This window comes from Xenopus laevis, chromosome 4L, assembly GCF_017654675.1.
Source record: "Xenopus laevis strain J_2021 chromosome 4L, Xenopus_laevis_v10.1, whole genome shotgun sequence".
In the NCBI taxonomy this organism is placed as follows: domain Eukaryota; kingdom Metazoa; phylum Chordata; class Amphibia; order Anura; family Pipidae; genus Xenopus; species Xenopus laevis.
In genome coordinates, this window is record NC_054377.1 from 113,136,537 (window position 1) to 113,154,003 (window position 17,467).

General features: G+C 39.7%; 1 protein-coding gene across 1 annotated transcript; it reads right to left on the reverse strand.

The window, feature by feature from the left end:
- Positions 1-2,109: 2,109 nt before the first annotated feature.
- rbx1.L (ring-box 1, E3 ubiquitin protein ligase L homeolog) lies at positions 2,110-8,500 on the reverse strand. The gene is made up of 5 exons (XM_018258769.2): positions 8,342-8,500; positions 5,882-5,960; positions 4,817-4,887; positions 3,358-3,443; positions 2,110-2,330 (listed from the first exon to the last, which is right to left on the reverse strand). The coding sequence occupies exons 1-5, from the start codon at positions 8,483-8,485 to the stop codon at positions 2,318-2,320; spliced, it is 393 nt and encodes a 130-aa protein (XP_018114258.1). The 5' UTR covers positions 8,486-8,500; the 3' UTR covers positions 2,110-2,317.
- Between the last annotated feature and the right edge of the window lie 8,967 nt (positions 8,501-17,467).

The window sequence follows — 17,467 nt, forward strand, 5'->3', positions numbered from 1 at the left end:
ACTCTACCTGGACTGACCCTGCACACAAACAAATCATACATGCTAGATAGGTCACATGAGCCAATTAACAGACAGAGTTACGTATTTTCCTTCCACACTTCTTCTTGTTGCAGGGGCGACATGGGTATATAGTATAAGAAAGTGGAATGAGTTCCTCTAGGTATGGGTCACGTACTTATTTTGTCCCATCAACCGACAAATTTGTTTTAATGGGGTTGTTTCTTTTTTGGGAGCTCCATGGTGTCCTTCCGTAAGGGAAAATAAAAGCTGCTGACTCTGCCCTTCCAGAACCTGTTATCCATATCGGCCCACCAACTGTTATCTGGCCCAAAAATTTGGGCATACCACATTGGTGCATTCCTTGTCTGACAGGCCTCAGTATAACAGGCATATGATCCTCTAGGCCTAGGGCCTAGGCCAATGCTTTAATAAGCCCAATTTGGCTGTGTGTGGGTGGCCCGAAACGGTCAGTATATGGTCAACTTAATTCTAAACATGTTTGTCTTTCTCTGCACCCACCATGAACAAGGAACCCTGTCAGAGGGTGCAAGAGTCACCTATGTATGAAGGAAACATTGTATGCTACTTCACCTTTATAAATGGAATTTAATACCGTGGTCATGTTCATGACCTGTCCTGTTTTACTATAGTTCCCAGTTGCTTGTGAATCAATCTATTTTTGTAGAATAAAAGAAGACCTTCATCCCTGTTGAACTATATAGGCTTCTTTATGTGTTTTACCCCAGTTTCACAGTTATGAATGTACTGACTCCCATACAAACCTTACAGAGCGGTTGTTTAATCTTTTGTTCCTGATCAAGCACAGCCAGAAAGCATAGCAGGCTGCTTCACAAGCCTTACCATTGTTTTCCTAATTTCTACTGGGTTATCTGCTTAGATAAATGGGTTCCCTGTGCTCCCAGTAAAGCAGTCAAGTATGTGTCTATGTTAGTAGTTATTTTACTTCATAAGAAGCTTGAAACAGATATGCTGCTTTCAGTGATCCCCATCTCCCAGACCTTTCTTTATGTGGGCCCAAAGCTGGTCTTTTTTCCAGCTGCCAGAGATCACCATCTAGGGAAGCTTATCCCCGCCACCACAAGTTCTCTCCAAATAGAATACTGCATAGTTCAGTCTCATTTGTGCAATTGGCCAACAGACCAGCACCCAGCTTTACCTTGAAAATGAATCAAATCTAAAGCCAAATGGACAGCAAATCCAAGCTCTTGAAAAAATCTCCTAGGCATACGTTTTATATGTGCTGCAGAGTCTGTATCTGTAGTAATGTGGTGGGGGACTTTTTTTTTTGTGAACAAAAAGTCTTTAACCTGCTTCTAGATGTAAAGATTCTGCATGTTTCATTGCCCTTCATGAAGAGACATATAGAAAACTTCACAGTTATTTGCTCACGTCTGGCAGTTGTGTTGGCACACTGTTAAAATGATTTTATGATTAAAAAAAAACAAGATATTCAAGCAGTGTTTCTGGAGTCTGTAATATGCGATTATACATGTATTTTATATAAACTGCTATTATACATATATTTGTATATAATACACAAAAGCCATGAATATCTTGTAAATTATATCCTTATTAACTGTGAGTAGTAATGTCATCAGTTATAAATGGTGAGTAGTGATGTCATTTCTGTCCCAAGACTCACTGAAACTTGTGTATTATAATAGATAAAGCACCCCCTGTAAAATATGAGGATATTAGAAGTTACCTCGGAGTTCCATGACCTGTATAAAAGCACTCGGCATCATGTTTTTATATGGTCGTGAAACTCCTCGGTGACTTATAATATCCTTATAATTTACAAGAGTGGGTACTTCACTATATAAACTGTTATATTGTCAGCTCAAGGCACTACAGTGAAAACATTCTTGCAAAGCCATTTAAGACTTTTAATGAAAAATGAGCTCCCAACTGACAGGTATCCATGAGAGTGATTGCTTTAGAGAGATTAATTAATGAGAGATGGCACCCACCAACCCCACTGCACTACGTGCAAAACAGGGCAGTATGAGGGGGGGGCTCTACTAGATATTATACCTGCTATTTGTTCCCCTTTAAAGCAAATCAATATAAAATACAGGCAGCTTTGCATACATTCCAATAGTTTATTTGGATATTAAACACATAACTATTAAACTATTTAAAAGAAAAAAAAAGTAGGGTGGGTTGTGTGTCAACATGAGGAAAAGTTCAAATTTCAGGATCAACAAGGTACTGCGCTGGAAAGCAGTTGATCGTTCTGCCTCATTGAAGAAAGCTGCAGCCATAGCACTGCCACACATCCCTGCATGCTGAGCTTCTAATGACCATACCTATGAAAGAAAAGCAACACTTACAATATGCAAGGCATGCAAGCATCTCCACCAATACTAAACTTCTACAGCATAAAACCTGATTATTATTATTACTATAGTAGTTTATGGACTTTAAAGACATACAAACGTCTGTGAGGCACTGTAATGGTGAGGCTGGTGGTGAATATGAAGTGTCACTACTTGGCTGATGCTCCCTTAGCCCCACATACGTATGTTCCTGTCCTTATAGTAAATGAGTGGATGTCTTTTGAGGGTGAATTCGTCAGAATAAAAAATGCAAGGCAGGCAGTAGGCTTATGTGTATTGTTGCTTCCATCAACTCCAGCCTGACAATGTGAATATGCTAGTACATTCTAGGCTAGTAATTTACCCGTTTGAAAATTAACAGTTAGGGGCAGATTTATCAAAAGGTGAGTTTAGATTTTAATAAATAAAAAGTCAACAACATTCTATTCATTCCTATGGGATTTTTAGAAGCATATTTATCAATAGGTAAAAGTTAGAACTCAACATTTGATAAATACGCTTCCAAAGATCCCATATAGATGAAAAGAATGTGGGTGAGTTCTTATTTATTAAAACCTAAACTCACTTTTGATAAATCTGCCCCATACAGTTATAAATCTTTTCCCTTAAGATGGAAGCCTTTTTCCTATATTCTCTCAGAGTTCACTTGGTTTTAATATGATATGTATATTCCATAGGGCAACTGGAATACATTCTGTTACAAGGAGGTTTTCATTGTATTTATTGCATAGTGGATAGGCTTTATGGCTGCTTTTAGCCTTCCTCAGCCAAACCTCTTTGATTCCTCTGTAGAGGAGAGGACACTGATGAGATCTAAGAAGCTCGAGGCAGGTTTGGATAAATGGAATCTTTATGCATTTTAGGTAGCTTCTATGATAGTAAAGCAGCTGTTGGGGATGCATAGCTGCCCCAGGGGCATAAAAAATTAATATGCAGGTCTCCTCCCTGACCGAGTTCAAACTTTTCCCTATGGGATAAAAAATAAACTCCTACATACTTCTGAAATTCCCACTCTCTATTATCCAGTGGGCAAACTTGCCGAGTCTTCAACCAGCGGGAAATGCAGTGGAAGTGAAATGCATGCTGTAAAGAGACAAAGAATAGTATTAGGGACAGTATATACAGTTGTAGCCTGACCATCTCAAGTCAATTTAGAGATTACCCACATACCAATTACTCTGCACAAGTCAACTCTGTCTTGTTCAATACATGTTCCAAAAAATGTGACCACCTATCTCAATGTGCAAGGGGTTTTTATTGGCTACAGAATTATTAGTGATTATACTGCATTCTGTATTGTTCTGATTACTTGTTTTTTGCCTTAAAGCTTTTCTCCATGATTTTGAGGTCTTTACATACCAGTTATTTGATCCTGGAAGACTCCTGTCATTTATATTTATAATGCTAATCTTTGTATCCAAAAATGTGGAGATATATGTTTCTTAGTTTGAAGGTTTTTATTTTTAAAAAACATAAAATGCAGGCAATGTTGTGTGTCTGCAGGAGTTGACGGTCAATCATAAAAATATTAGGGATGAACCAAATCCAGAAGTCGGCCGAATCCTTCTGCCATGCCCAACCAAATCCGGATCCTAATTTGCATATGCAAATTAGGGCGGGAGGGATGGAAATCGTGTGACTTTTTGTCACAAAACAAGGAAGAAAAAATGTTTCCCCTTCCCACACCCTAATTTGCATATGCAAATTAAGGTTTGGTATTCGGCCAAATCTTTTGCGATGGATTCCGGGGTTCGGTTGAATCCAAAATAGTGGATTTGGTGCATCCCTAAAAAATATACAGTATATACAGTATGTACTACTATTTTCAGTTTGAGGTCTCTACATGCCACATAGTTGAGAAATACAGTTCTGGGATTCCTGGGCCATCTCCCAGAGAGTCCATTTTAAGCAAAGAATTCTGCTTGGTCATAACTAAGCTGCATGAATCCATATTGGTAGCAGAAGAAACTGATTCAGTTTACTTAATGTTTACATTTATTTTTACAGATTTAAGGTCCTGAGCATTCCGGATAATAGATTTCATACTTATACTATGTATATTGGGCATCAAATCGTTCAATACGCAACCTGTCAGTGTATGTTGTTTTGCCTTTTTATTGAAGATCATGCGAGAGGTCAGGTGCAAGTCTGTGAAAGCGACGAGCTTTAGTAATAATTCAGTTTGGGGTAGAAATCTTTACCCATTGTGAAGACATCAGAATGTACAAAAGTACATGGTTTTCTAGGGTCAGCTGAGTGTAGGAGTCCACTTTGGCATATTTTAAAGTATTTCATATCTTTTCATATCGTTTAAGGTATTTCATATTTTAAAAAAAAAAAAAAAAAAATCCATATTGTACTGCTCTGAGTTTTTGATCTGCACAAGTCAGGAATCTCCAAAACACTACACATATTTGGTACTGGCGAGTTATTGGTAATCCATGAAAGCTACTTACATTACACACACCCCACGCCACAGTACATTCCTCAGAAGTAGCAGAAGCTTGGTTTGCTTGGCACTCTATGCCTAGAAGAAAAACAAGCAGAAACTTGGTTGCACTTGTGCCAATATTAAAAAAGGCTTCCAAAGGTTAATATCTCCCCAATTATAGTATTGCTGTGCATCATAAAATCTATAGCTTATATTTGTGACCAGCTGTTTGATTGATGCCACGTAGATTTTTACATGACGGTGGCAGATCAATAAGCTGACCAACAAGCAAAAGGTTTTTCCCAATATCCAATTATAGCTTTGCCATTAGTTAAAGGGTGATTCACCTGTAAGTTTACTTGTAGTATGTTATAGTACGGCCAATTCTAAGCAAAATTTCAATTGGTCTTCATTTTTTTCAATAGTTTCTTAATTATTTGCCTTTTTCAACAGACTCTTTCCAGCTTTCAAATGGGGGTCACTGACCCATCTAAAAAAAAACAAGTTCTCTGTAAGGCTACAAATGTATTGCTACTTTTTATTACTCATCTTTCTGTTCAGGCCTCTCCCTTCATATTCCAGTTTCATATTCAAATCAATGCATGGTTGCTAAGTAATATGGACCCCCAGCAACCAGATTGTTAAAATTGCAAACTGGAGAGCTACTGAATGAAAAGCTAAGTCAAAAAACGCAAATAAAAAAATGAAAACCAGTTGCCTCAGAATATTACTCTCTATATCAGGGATCGCCAACCTTTTTAAACCGTGAGCCACATTCAAAAATAAAAAGATTTGAGGAGCAACACAGGCATGCAAGAACTTCCTGGAGTGCTAAAGAAGGGCTGTAATTGGCTATTTGGTGGCCCCTATATGGACTGGCAGCCTACAGGAGGCTCTGTTTGGCAGTACACCTTTTTTTTTCTTCTTACTACTACCCTTTTCACTCTCCACTCCATATTGGAATTCTCCACCTTGGTCTCTTAAGTTAAAAAACGTGGTTATATTTTTATAGAAGCACTGGAGAAGAACTAACAATTTGCTCACAGACAATAGTTGTTTTATGGGCTATAGTTCAGTAAAGAAAACCTACACAAGTCCATGATGTGGTTCCTGCAGATGGCACAATTGTCCACTACAATGTCCCAGGCCCAAAGAGCAACTGCATTCCACTGCGGAAAAAAAAAAAAAGTCAGAAATGTAAATGTTGGCAATACTTTAAATATGCTTTAAAAATAATCGAATGACTCAGGCTGTATTGAATATTTTTCAATGAAGGTTTACGCATAGAGTATAATATTCTATTTACTAGTTTAGCCCGTTTTACCAGACAATGGCTTTATAGCCTTAAGGTGGCCATACACTATAAGATCCGCTAGTTTGGCAAGGTCACCAAGTGAGCGGATCTTAACCCGATATGCCCACTAACGGCTGGGCGATATCGGATGAATGTGAACGCTCGGCCCTACGAATGGGCTCCGACGGGTTGTAAGACCTCATTAACTAGCCAATGCGGTCCTGGATGCATTACAGGCCGCTGTTAGAATTGATACAATAGTTGCTAATACTCCAGAGCTGTGGAGAAATGTATCAACTAAGTGTTGCAAAATTTTAATAGTTTAGAGTCTGCACCTGAATTACTGAGCTGCCAGACTGAAACACCTGCGACACGAACATTCAACTTTAAAACTTAGATTTTGGAAACAACTGAATTGGAAAAAGTGTTTGGAAAGCGAACAACCCCTTAAAACAGGGAGTTTAAGACTTCTTGTTTGGGGAAATGCCTTGGCATTGCAAAACATTTGATAGAATTATGGATTCTAGTGAAAAAAAAAAAAAAACACTTCCCCCATAGCACCATACAAGAGTTCCTTTCCTGACAAATGTCAGATCTTGGATAGGACTATTTAAATTCTATCAGAAAGAAGGTCTCCAAACTCTAAAGCTCCGGTGTAAATGAAGCAAATGCAAACAGCAGCATCAGTCACCCTAGATGCAAGTACAGCTTGGGATGCTTGGAGTAGACTGCACCCAGTGGGTTTTTGGGACACCCTTGATAAGCACTACTTCATTTGGTGAGCCAGAGTGGAGATTACCTATTCAGAAACCTATACACAATTGTGTCAATACCATAATTCCATCACAATAACCATTTACTTTTTAGTAATTCCATCAAACTATCTTACGGTCCTTTGTAATATACACTGTGGTTATAAATATAAAGTGGTTATGGATGTTTTATTGAATCACAAAGGATTTAATGCTGGGCCAAGCTGACTGGGCTCCCTAGGCAAACTAGCTGGCCACCTGCACACCCAGGGAATACTCGTGCATTGACTTCAGGACAGCTTGAGGAAAGACCAGCAAGCAGTGTGGGGGACAAAGGCCTGGACTAGGGACAGGTCACAGAAGAGGGATGTACCCAACACCCCTTCAGGAGCTGTAAGCTTATAGGGGAACTCCAGATTCCAAACCAAAATTTGATAAAGAGGCCCACATAACCCAGAAACCCCTAATATATCCATCACTGTTACCAGTTTCTTCAAAAAGTATGAATAAATGCCATTTTCTATGCTGACATCCAGCTGTTTAAGTTCTTCTCTTTCTGCGTCATTTGAAATCCTGACACAGAAGGATAAACTAAAACAGCTTACAGACAGCATGCAGGAACGACATGACCCACAATGCATTGCACTGTGATGTTCCTTTCCTTATTGATATCATGTGTGCAGGGAATTGTGGGGTTTGGAGGATGCAGGCTGAGGACAGCTGGCTGTTGATATAAAGTAACAGTAGTCAGCCAGCTCAGCAAAGTAGTCAGACAGATCAGCAGAAGAACAGGGGGCTAGGCCTAGGGAACTGTCAGAAACCATAAAATTCATGAAAAGTCTGCATATTTTTTTAATGGATGTATATTGCAAAGTAGCTTAATATTAGGTTTACTTTTCAAAAAGCTTGTTTGTGTGGAGTTCCCCTTTTACACACCAGTAATATGGAGGCAGGGACATTATGCAGCAGGGATGCTTCTGTGAATTAGAAGTTCAAACCTCATTTGAGCCCACTCCACACACGTTTGTCTGTTACATATAATATATACTTGTGTTGCAACTTGAAAGTGGCTGTTCCCCATTCTCATACCACTACAATCCCTATCCACATTCCCTGCCGGCTCCCCTTATGTTGTAACCAGGGAAACAAAGGAGTCGGGGTTTGGCGAGCAAAGGACAGGAAACTTCTGAAAGCAAACATTCCGCCTGCAATTGCGGCTACTGGATCTCGCCTGCCAGGCAGCAGCTGAGAGGGACACTCGTATTGGTTATACTGTATCCAATCATTTGCTACATGAGCAGCTGTCGGCTATTGGCCAGTCGAAACAGCAAATATGCTCCCGCCCTCAGAGATTGATTCGGCGGAAAACACGTCAATCAACCATACTAAAAGGTGGGATCAATTAATCTATCAGAATAGTCCGCTGCGCTGATCTATGTATCGTTTTAAAAACCTGTTTCAATCTTTCGCTACGTCAATAACATGCGCAAGAAGCAAAACTTACCTTCTTAACCTCAAAGCGCTTCTTCCCAGCGCTGTTATTCGCCCCGCTTGGTGTGTCTACATCCATTGCGGCTGCCATTTTGAAAAGAGGAAATTCCGGGTCTATATTGCGCATGCGCCATGTGATGGCGTGGTACTTGATCATGTGATTGCCGTTAAAGGCGCAGAGTTTGGGGCGGGTCAGTAGTGTGTGGGGGCGGAAGACGGTAACAAGGAAGAGCTGCGGTGTGTAGCGTAAGGGAGAAATTATTTAAAGGCGTAGACGCATGCCCCCTGGGGAAAAGAACATTTACTGCTTTATAGTCCTTTGTGACTGTTCCTTTTCAGTAATGAGCTGCGATTTTCTGTTAAAGCAAGATACTTGCCTTCCATTTTATACCATGTAATTAAAGTGTTATTAATATATTACACATGCCCTAAACACGAACACAGCAAATAAAAGGCTTAATTGTATGCCTCCCCCATCCCCTGTAATCAATGTCATTTGTTTGTATTCTCATTATAAACATATCATAAGCTGGGCTTTCAGCTGGGAATACTCAGCACTATTCTGGGTTATGTTCTTGCCCCTTTAGGACTCTTACTCGTGGATCTTTACAACTGCTATCTTGCTTGGTGGTTTTTTTGTGCAATTCACCTCAGTAATATTATTTTTATTAACATCTATTTATAAAGCACCAATATATTCCTCTGGGCTGCACAATAAATGGGTTCATACACTAAACATACAGAATTGAATACAAAGCAACCAATAACCGATACAAGAGGTGACGGAGAGGGCCCTTTCCAAAAGAATTTACAATCTAAAAGAAGGGAATGAGACACAACGTGCGGGAATAGGTAAGAGCAGAAGTAAGCTGCGCATGGCGAGAGAAGTAGCATATTAGGAGCACATTGAAGTTATGCTAAATCAGGGGTGTCCAAACTTTTTGCAACGAGGGCCAAATTTGGTGAGGTGAAAATGTGTGGGGGCCGACCACAAATATAAGCCATGCCTACCATTATTATAAGCCTCGCCCACCAATACTTTCTAGTTAAGGCCACTTTAATTCAAAACCATTTCGCTATTTCCATGTTTATTAACATCACAACAACTTAGTTTCAACAGGTCACATTAACACTAACACCGCACAATGGCAATTTCATTTATAAATACCCCCAGAATTCATAGCACAATGACACAATTGCAATTTCAGGTATAGCATATTTTTGCAATAGTTTCAACCATCATCACATTTTGAACAATATGTCTACTTAGGGCTTAGGATGACCAACCTGCGGTTTGGCAAAAAACAAATAGGACTTTTGACAGCCTTTGGCTGACGGTTAGGCCAAGCCTTTTCTAGCTTTCCCCTGGTCTGGTTTATCATCCCGCCCCCTTCTCTATTTTAACCCCTAACGGGCAAATAATTCGCCTTGACCGCTGCTGCCTTTCCCCACCGTGCGGATTCAGCCCAACCCATTCACTGCGAAAGAGCAGAGGAAGATGCGAAGACATTTGCATTATGTTCCTAAATTGAGCAATGGAACCAACGTCAGGTGAAACATGAAGGAAGGTTTCCCATGATCCGTACCTTGCGTGCGCGCTCCAGTGCACGCTCCAGTGCGCGCCCACAGACTCGGACAGTGGGGACGCACACAGCGCAGACATCGCTCTTTAACCATATTCCAGCGCTGGGAGAGTGAACGGACTGCTGTGATGTCAGGATCACGTGACTTGGAGGCAAGGGGGCTCGGCTAGGGTACTAGGTCGGAAAAGGGCGGAGCTGGTTGCCCAGGCCATGCCTGCTAACATATTCTAGTATTTTTTTGGAATTTGCTGCGGGCCAATTAAAAATGGATCGCGGGCCGCAGTTGGCCCGCGGGCCATAGTTTGGACACCCCTGTGCTAAATGAAGTGAGTTTAAGCTACTCTAAATAGATGTGCTTAAAAGGAGAACTAAAGAATTAAGGCAGAAACATTATATTTTGGGCTTCTGTACCAGCACAAGGCAACCACAGCCCTTTAGTAGTAAAGATCTGTGTATCCAAAGATGCCCCAGTAGCTCCCCATCTTTATTTCTGCTGATTCACTGCACATGCTCTGTGCTGCTGTCACTTACTGAGCTTAGGGACCCACTCACAATATACAGTAAATATAGAATATTAATGTTACATTATAAGACTGATTAATCATTAATACAGATAATTACTACATGGCAGCTCAGAAACCAGCTCAACTAGCATCAGAATGTAATAATCAGCCCTGTAGCATCAGCTTATATTACAGACCAACCTCATTTTCTATTTGATAATTTATGACGACCCCTAAGCTTAGCTTCTCAACAGCTGCTCAGAGCCCACTGAGCATGTGAGTGTCACAGGCACTTTGCAAGATGGTGACCCCCTGTGACAAGTTTGAAGTCCTGGATCATTGCTGCTGTTGAAAAGCTGAAACTTTAGGCTGGTGCAATAAGTTCAGTATATAAAATATGGCATTTTTAGCCATATTCAGTTTTAGGGTTTAGTTCTTATGAAGGCTGAAAGATTTGGAGAGAGTCGGACCAACTATGGGAGCGAATTCCAAAGAAAGGGTGCAGCTCTTGCACAGTCTTGAATATGACCATGTGAGCGTTCGGAGGTTTGTAACCCGGTGCCCCCCCCCCCCAATGTCAAGTCCAACCCTGCATGTGAGGAGGGAATGAGAGAAGAGTTGAGGAGCAGGTCACTAGAGGAGTGTAACAAGTGGTTAGGGGTGTGTCTAGACATGAGTTCATAGATGTATGCTGGGGCAGATTTATGAAGTGCTTTAAATTTCAGGATCATTAGTTTGAATTGTATTCTGAATGGTAGCAGAAGCCAGTGCAGAGATTGGCAGAGGAGGAGCATCATGGGAAATTGTGAGTTAACTGATCACTCTATGTGGACTGTACCAACAAAAGCACACTGAAAAGGAGCATGCAGATGAAATGCAACATGCAGCACAAAAAAGCCAGCGCTTGGAATTGAGCTTGTAAATACCTACATTATATGTAAGGGCCCTTGCGAACATTTTTTATACAAAACTGTAACAACTTTGGCCACAAAGGATTACTCTATGCACAGTAATTTCACTTTAGCTTATCTCTAACTGTAATCGTTTTGCAAATGTAGGCTTTAGGTGCACTTTAATGCTGTTAATTGGATATTTTCTGACTTTCTTTATATGTATGTTCACCCAGTCTGTGCATTATAGTTGGCTGGTTTGGTGTGGGTGTTGTTAGCAGAATGTTTCTCAGCTCCCAGCATTTTCTGTGCTCTCAGATCAGAGATTTAAGTTTCTCCTTTATACCCTTGTGTGATTGCAAAATTAAATTTTTTTCCCATTATTTTTCATAAGTTCAATCATACTGTGGTAAAATGCATTTTTTTTTTTTGCATTATTTTGCTTTATCACAGTGATTTCAGTGGCAAGGATTAAGGGGACCATACACAAGCAAATTTAAGCTGCCTTTAAGTTGGCAGCATGCCTGGGCTCCTTCAATGGATCTGCCCTACTGATATCAGGCCAAAAATTGTCCATTGATTAGGCAGGTTTAAAAACCCTTTCTGGATGAGGACCACATCATGTTGTTGATGCAGTCCTCGCCCCAATGGCCTACATTGCATTAAGATCTGATCATTTGGGTCTCGGCCAAACTATTGGATCAGCCTGGTATCGCCCACCTAAAAGGCATCGTTCACCTTACAAAAACGTATTTCAATTCAGTTGGTCTCAGATAGTTCACCAGAAATTAACTTTTTTTTTTTTTCAATTATTTTCCATTTTTTTCTAATATAGAAGTTTAACGTTTCATTTTTCAATTTCTTATGCCTTTCTAAAGCAGCTTGTGGGAGGGGGGTCACCGATTCTGTAACTGTTGTTAATAGATACATTTAGTTGACACATTTCCTATCTTTGTTCCCGCTGAGCAGATAGTTTGTGAAAAGCAGCTTTTCAAATGGATACAATTTTTGCTAAGAAATGTATTAACTGCTTCTTTTACTAATGTAGCAAAATGTAACAGTTCAGAATCTGCACTTGAATTACTGAGCTGATAGACTCAAACACCAGAGACAGGAACACAGGGCCAGAACCAGGGCCGGAACTAGGGGTAGGCAGAGTAGGCGCGTGCCTAGGGCGCAAAGCTGAAAAAAAAAATATATATATTTTAAACATTGCCTTTTTATAAAAGTAAATTGACATAGTACATATCAGTGTCATTCCCTTACATCAGGATTACAAAGTGGTACATTCAGGTTAAATGGCGGTAGCAAAAAAAAAAAAAGTGTAATTGACGGTTTTCCAAGTGAATATTGCAGTAATTGTAAGTTTTAACAATAACTGAAACAATAATAATAAAAAAGTTCCATTGGTGTTCGGTGGAACTTACCTTTAAAGTTTGGCAGGCATTCTTCTTTCTCCTTGGTGACATAAGCATCTTCATTCTCCTCTGAGGCTTTGGCAGTTTATTTTTTGACTCCCTTCAGCAGTTTTAATTTTGGCTGTATTTGGCGGCTTTGGCTCTTTTTGGTGGCTTCAGGTCCCTTTGGCAGCTTCACTTCGGCTCCCTTAAAGTGGCCCACTTAACATAAAGTAGAGTGGCCCATCAGCCAGACTGCCAGTCCGACCCTACCTGTATCCTGAACATTGCTCTGCTTGTTCCTGGATAGCACCACAAATTACACAGCGTTTTACAAAGAGTAAACCCAAAGAGTGTTATAAATATTACAATTAGACAGTACAACTATACATATGTTTAAGTGCTAGGAATATACTGTTGGCATGTGGTTCCTGTCCCAAAGAGCTTACAATTGATAATGTTCTAATTAAGTTATAAAACTTTTGCCTGATTCCTGAACTGTATACAAACCAGTCTAATCAAGATAAAATGCACTAATGCATATTTTGACACTATTGGACTGGCTTGCATGCACCAATTCACTTTGTCTGCAATGCACAGGCACCAAAAAAAGATTTGGCCAGGTGAAAAATCTCCCCATGTGCCATTGCTCTACAGAAGCAAGAGAACATTTCCAAACTGGTAACAATTTTTTATGGTACTGATAGAAAACACAAGGTATCTGTAACCCTTTCTTGACTGTATTGCCTAAATCCAACTACTCTCAGGCAAAACACTGTTAAGGTGGATATACATGGGCAATAAAAGCTGCTAAAGTGAGTGTATGGTGTATGAGGCCTTCCAGCAGTCCTACACAACTTACATCTGTCTGAAAAAACCGCCAGATATCGCAGCATTGGTCGGCCATTGACTCGGTCCTCAATCCAATGGCCTACATTTCCATCAATTGTGATTTGATCTTGGGCCCCATGAGCAAATAATTGGATCAGCCCAATATCGATCTGCTTGTTTTGTCGACGTCACCGAACGATCGGAGCTTTACATGTAACTCTTAACACATATGAATAAAGAACACCAATGGTTCTTGGACCAAATGAATGATTTATCAACAGATGGCAACGACATTCAGTAATTCAGGCACATCAACCAGGGGCATTTCTTGGGGGGGCCCATTTATCAAAAACTCGAAATTCAACCAATCAAAATAATTATAAAAATGCAATTTTTTAAACTCAGGTGAATAGGATTGACCTGAAAACTCGAAATCGAATTTGAATAGCTCCCTAGCTGAATGACACTTTTGAAAATTCGAATTCTCAATTCGATCCTTGGATAAATCTGCAAAATTGAAAATCCAAAATTTGAATTTTCAAAATTTATTTACGGTCAAATTCAACTAGGGAATTATTCAAATTTGATTATTGAGTTTTTTTAAAAAAATTTGAATGAGATTTTCAAGATTTATCATACACTGGCCATTTAAGAACTCAAATTTCGACACCTAAAACCTGCCAAATTACTGGGATACTGTCATGAGTTTTTTTCAAAACGCATCAGGTAATAGTGCTACTCCAGCAGAATTCTGCACTGAAATCCATTTCTCAAAAGAGCAAACAAATTTTTTTTTATATTCAATTTTGAAATCTGACATGGGGCTAGACATATTGTCAGTTTCCCAGCTGCCCCCAGTCATGTGACTTGTGCCTGCACTTTAGGATGGAACTACTTTCTGGCAGGCTGTTATTTCTCCAACTTTATGTATGTAACTGAATGTGTCTCAGTGGGACTTGGTTTTTTACTATTGAGTGTTGTTCTTAGATCTACCAGGGAGCTTTTATCTTGTGTTAGGGAGCTGCTATCTCGTTACCTTCCCATTGTTCTGTTGTTAGTCACATGACTGGGGCAGCTGGGTAACTGACAATATGTCTAGCCCCATGAATTCTGCTGGAGTAGCACTATTAACTGATGCGTTTTGAAAAAAAACATGTTTTCCCATGACAATTTCCCTTTAAGTCAATGGGAGACATCCAGGGATCAATTTTGAGTTGTTTGTAGCCTTCTCACATTCAAGGTTTTTTTGGAGACATCGATTCGAGTTTTCGGGTTGATTTACTTCATCAGAGTTTTAAAAATTTGATTTTTTTTAATAAATTTCGATTGGTCGAATTTCAAATTTTTGGGAGTTTTTAAAAACTCACATGAATTAGAAATTTGACCTTTGATGAATGTGCCTCCCCGTGTCCTCCCTTCCTTAGGGCACAGAGCTTCTCACTAAGGGCTTATACTCCAGGCTCCCCTGCAAACCCACCCCATTCTTCAAGAGATACCAGCAACACCAGCAATTAAACCTTTTTTTTACATGTATCATTGTACATTGATATTTTGAAGAGTTTTTTAGTGTATCAAATTAAGTGGGGTCAAAGATGAAGAGCCATGTGCTCTTTTGCTTTAAATAAACTATGGCTAGGAACAACTCACTCTGCCCTTGGGCCTAGGGTTACCATGTTTTCATAAAATTTATACCGGCCGGTGGTGGAGGCGGGAACAAAAAGGGTGGACTGTGACGTAAAACGGGGTGGAGCCAGTTGAAGCGATGGCCAGAAGGCAGAGAAAATTTACGTTTCGGGCAGATCGGGGGCTGGCCTAGGTCTTTTGTTTAGGGTATTACAAATTTACCTGCCCCGGCAGGTGTTTTACCAGCTAGGCCGGGTGGCAATCCTACCTGGGCCTATAGGAACACATCCCTCTACCAGGACATAGGTTACAGCTACCAGGCCTTTATAAGCTTGTAGGGAAATTAACCACTTGGGTCTGCTACATACCCTTACATGGATAATATACAGACCCAGCAGTTTTATACCCCATACAGTAGCACTGTAACGCTGGAAATGACACCGACTGAAAAGGAATTTTTCAGCGAAATGTGTCCAATTAGTTTCAAAGTGCAAGGGAACTGCATCGGTTGCAACTTCCCTGGCAACCACAATTACCCTGGACTAGTGGAGTCACACTCTAAATGACATTTAGCCCACTGCAATCCTAAATTCTCCCGGTGGTGTTTCCAGTCCTTTAATATAACATGATGACAATGAGCATGTGAAATATAAAGTGTGATGTATCCTTTACCTGCCATTTTGAGCATCAGTATAGAAAGATAAAATGAACCTCTGAAATGTTGCCATCTGACCATAGTTAGTGTAATGCTGCCATCTAGTGTACCAAAATGGTAATGCATTCAAATGAGAAAGAGACCAAAAACTGTGACCCATTCAAACAGTTGCAGAGCAGCCATCTACTATCTATTCTACATCAAACCAAGCAGCATTTATATGACAAGTCAAAAGGTGGATAACTCTCAGTTATATTTAAAGGAAAACTATACCCCCAAAATGAATACTTAAGCAACAGATAGTTTATATCAAATTGAATGACATATTAAAGAATCTTACCAAACTGGAATATATATTTACATAAATATTGCCCTTTTACATCTCATGCCTTGAACCACCATTTTGTGACTCTATCGGTGCTGCCTCAGAGATCACCTGACCAGAAATACTACAACACTAACTGTAACAGGAAGAAGTGAGGAATCAAAAGACACAACTCTGTCTGTTAATTGGCTCATGTGACCTTACATGTGGTTTGTATGTGTGCACAGTGAATCTTACGATCTCAGGGGGCGGCCCTTATTTTTTAAAATGGCAATTTTCTATTTATGATTACCCAATGGCACATACTACTAAACAAGTATATTATTATGATAATGGTTCATTTACATGAAGCAGGGTTTTACACATGAGCTGTTTTACTCAGTATCTTTTAATAGAGACCTACATTGTTTGGGGGGTATAGTTTTCCTTTAAGTAACGGACTCCTGACACTGATTATTATGCAAGCACACACAAGGAATGCTACGGCTCAATTATATATCAGCTTGTGCATGACACAAAGATCAGTGATAACTTGTTTTGTCCCAACATGAACATCTTTGCAGAAGAGGCTGAGAAGTGGTGCATTTGGGATTTACTCATTTAAACCTTCTTTTGGTCTCTGGGCATTCCTTATGGGACAGGAACATCATCATCATCATCATCATCATCATTTATTTATATAGCGCTGTCAAGATACGCAGTGCTTTACTGCAGTTATAGCAAACAGGGAATAAATGGTGGTTAACAGACAAGGATTACAGAGTACAATGGGGTTTACAAACTAAAAGGTTAGGGTACAATTGAGACATTAGGATTATATAAACACTTTGTCATTTTTGATACAGCATAAATAAGCAAGACAGCAGTGTTTTTAGGGGCTGCTACCGTCTGAAGCGGCAGCCCCAATGCCGCTCCTCCCGCTCCACGTTTTCAACCTTTAGCATTGCAGGTTTAGGATCCATAATCTGGAAACCCGTTATCCAGAGAGCTCAAAACTACGAAAGATAATCTCTCAGAGGCTCAATTATAATCAAATAATTCAGATTTTTTTTTAAAACAATTTTGTTTTCTCTGTAATAATAATAATAATAATAATAATAATAATAATAATAATAATAATAAAACAGTAGCTTGTACTTGATCCAAACTAAGATATAATTAATCCTTATTGGAAACAAAACCAGCCTATTGGGTTTATTTAATGTTCTAATTATTTTTCAGTAGACCGACGGAAAGATCAGTTATCAGGGAAACTCCAGGTCCCGGGCATTCCGGACAACAGATCCATAAACCTGTATTATGTTTAAATAAAGTCACATATAACGGTTTTGT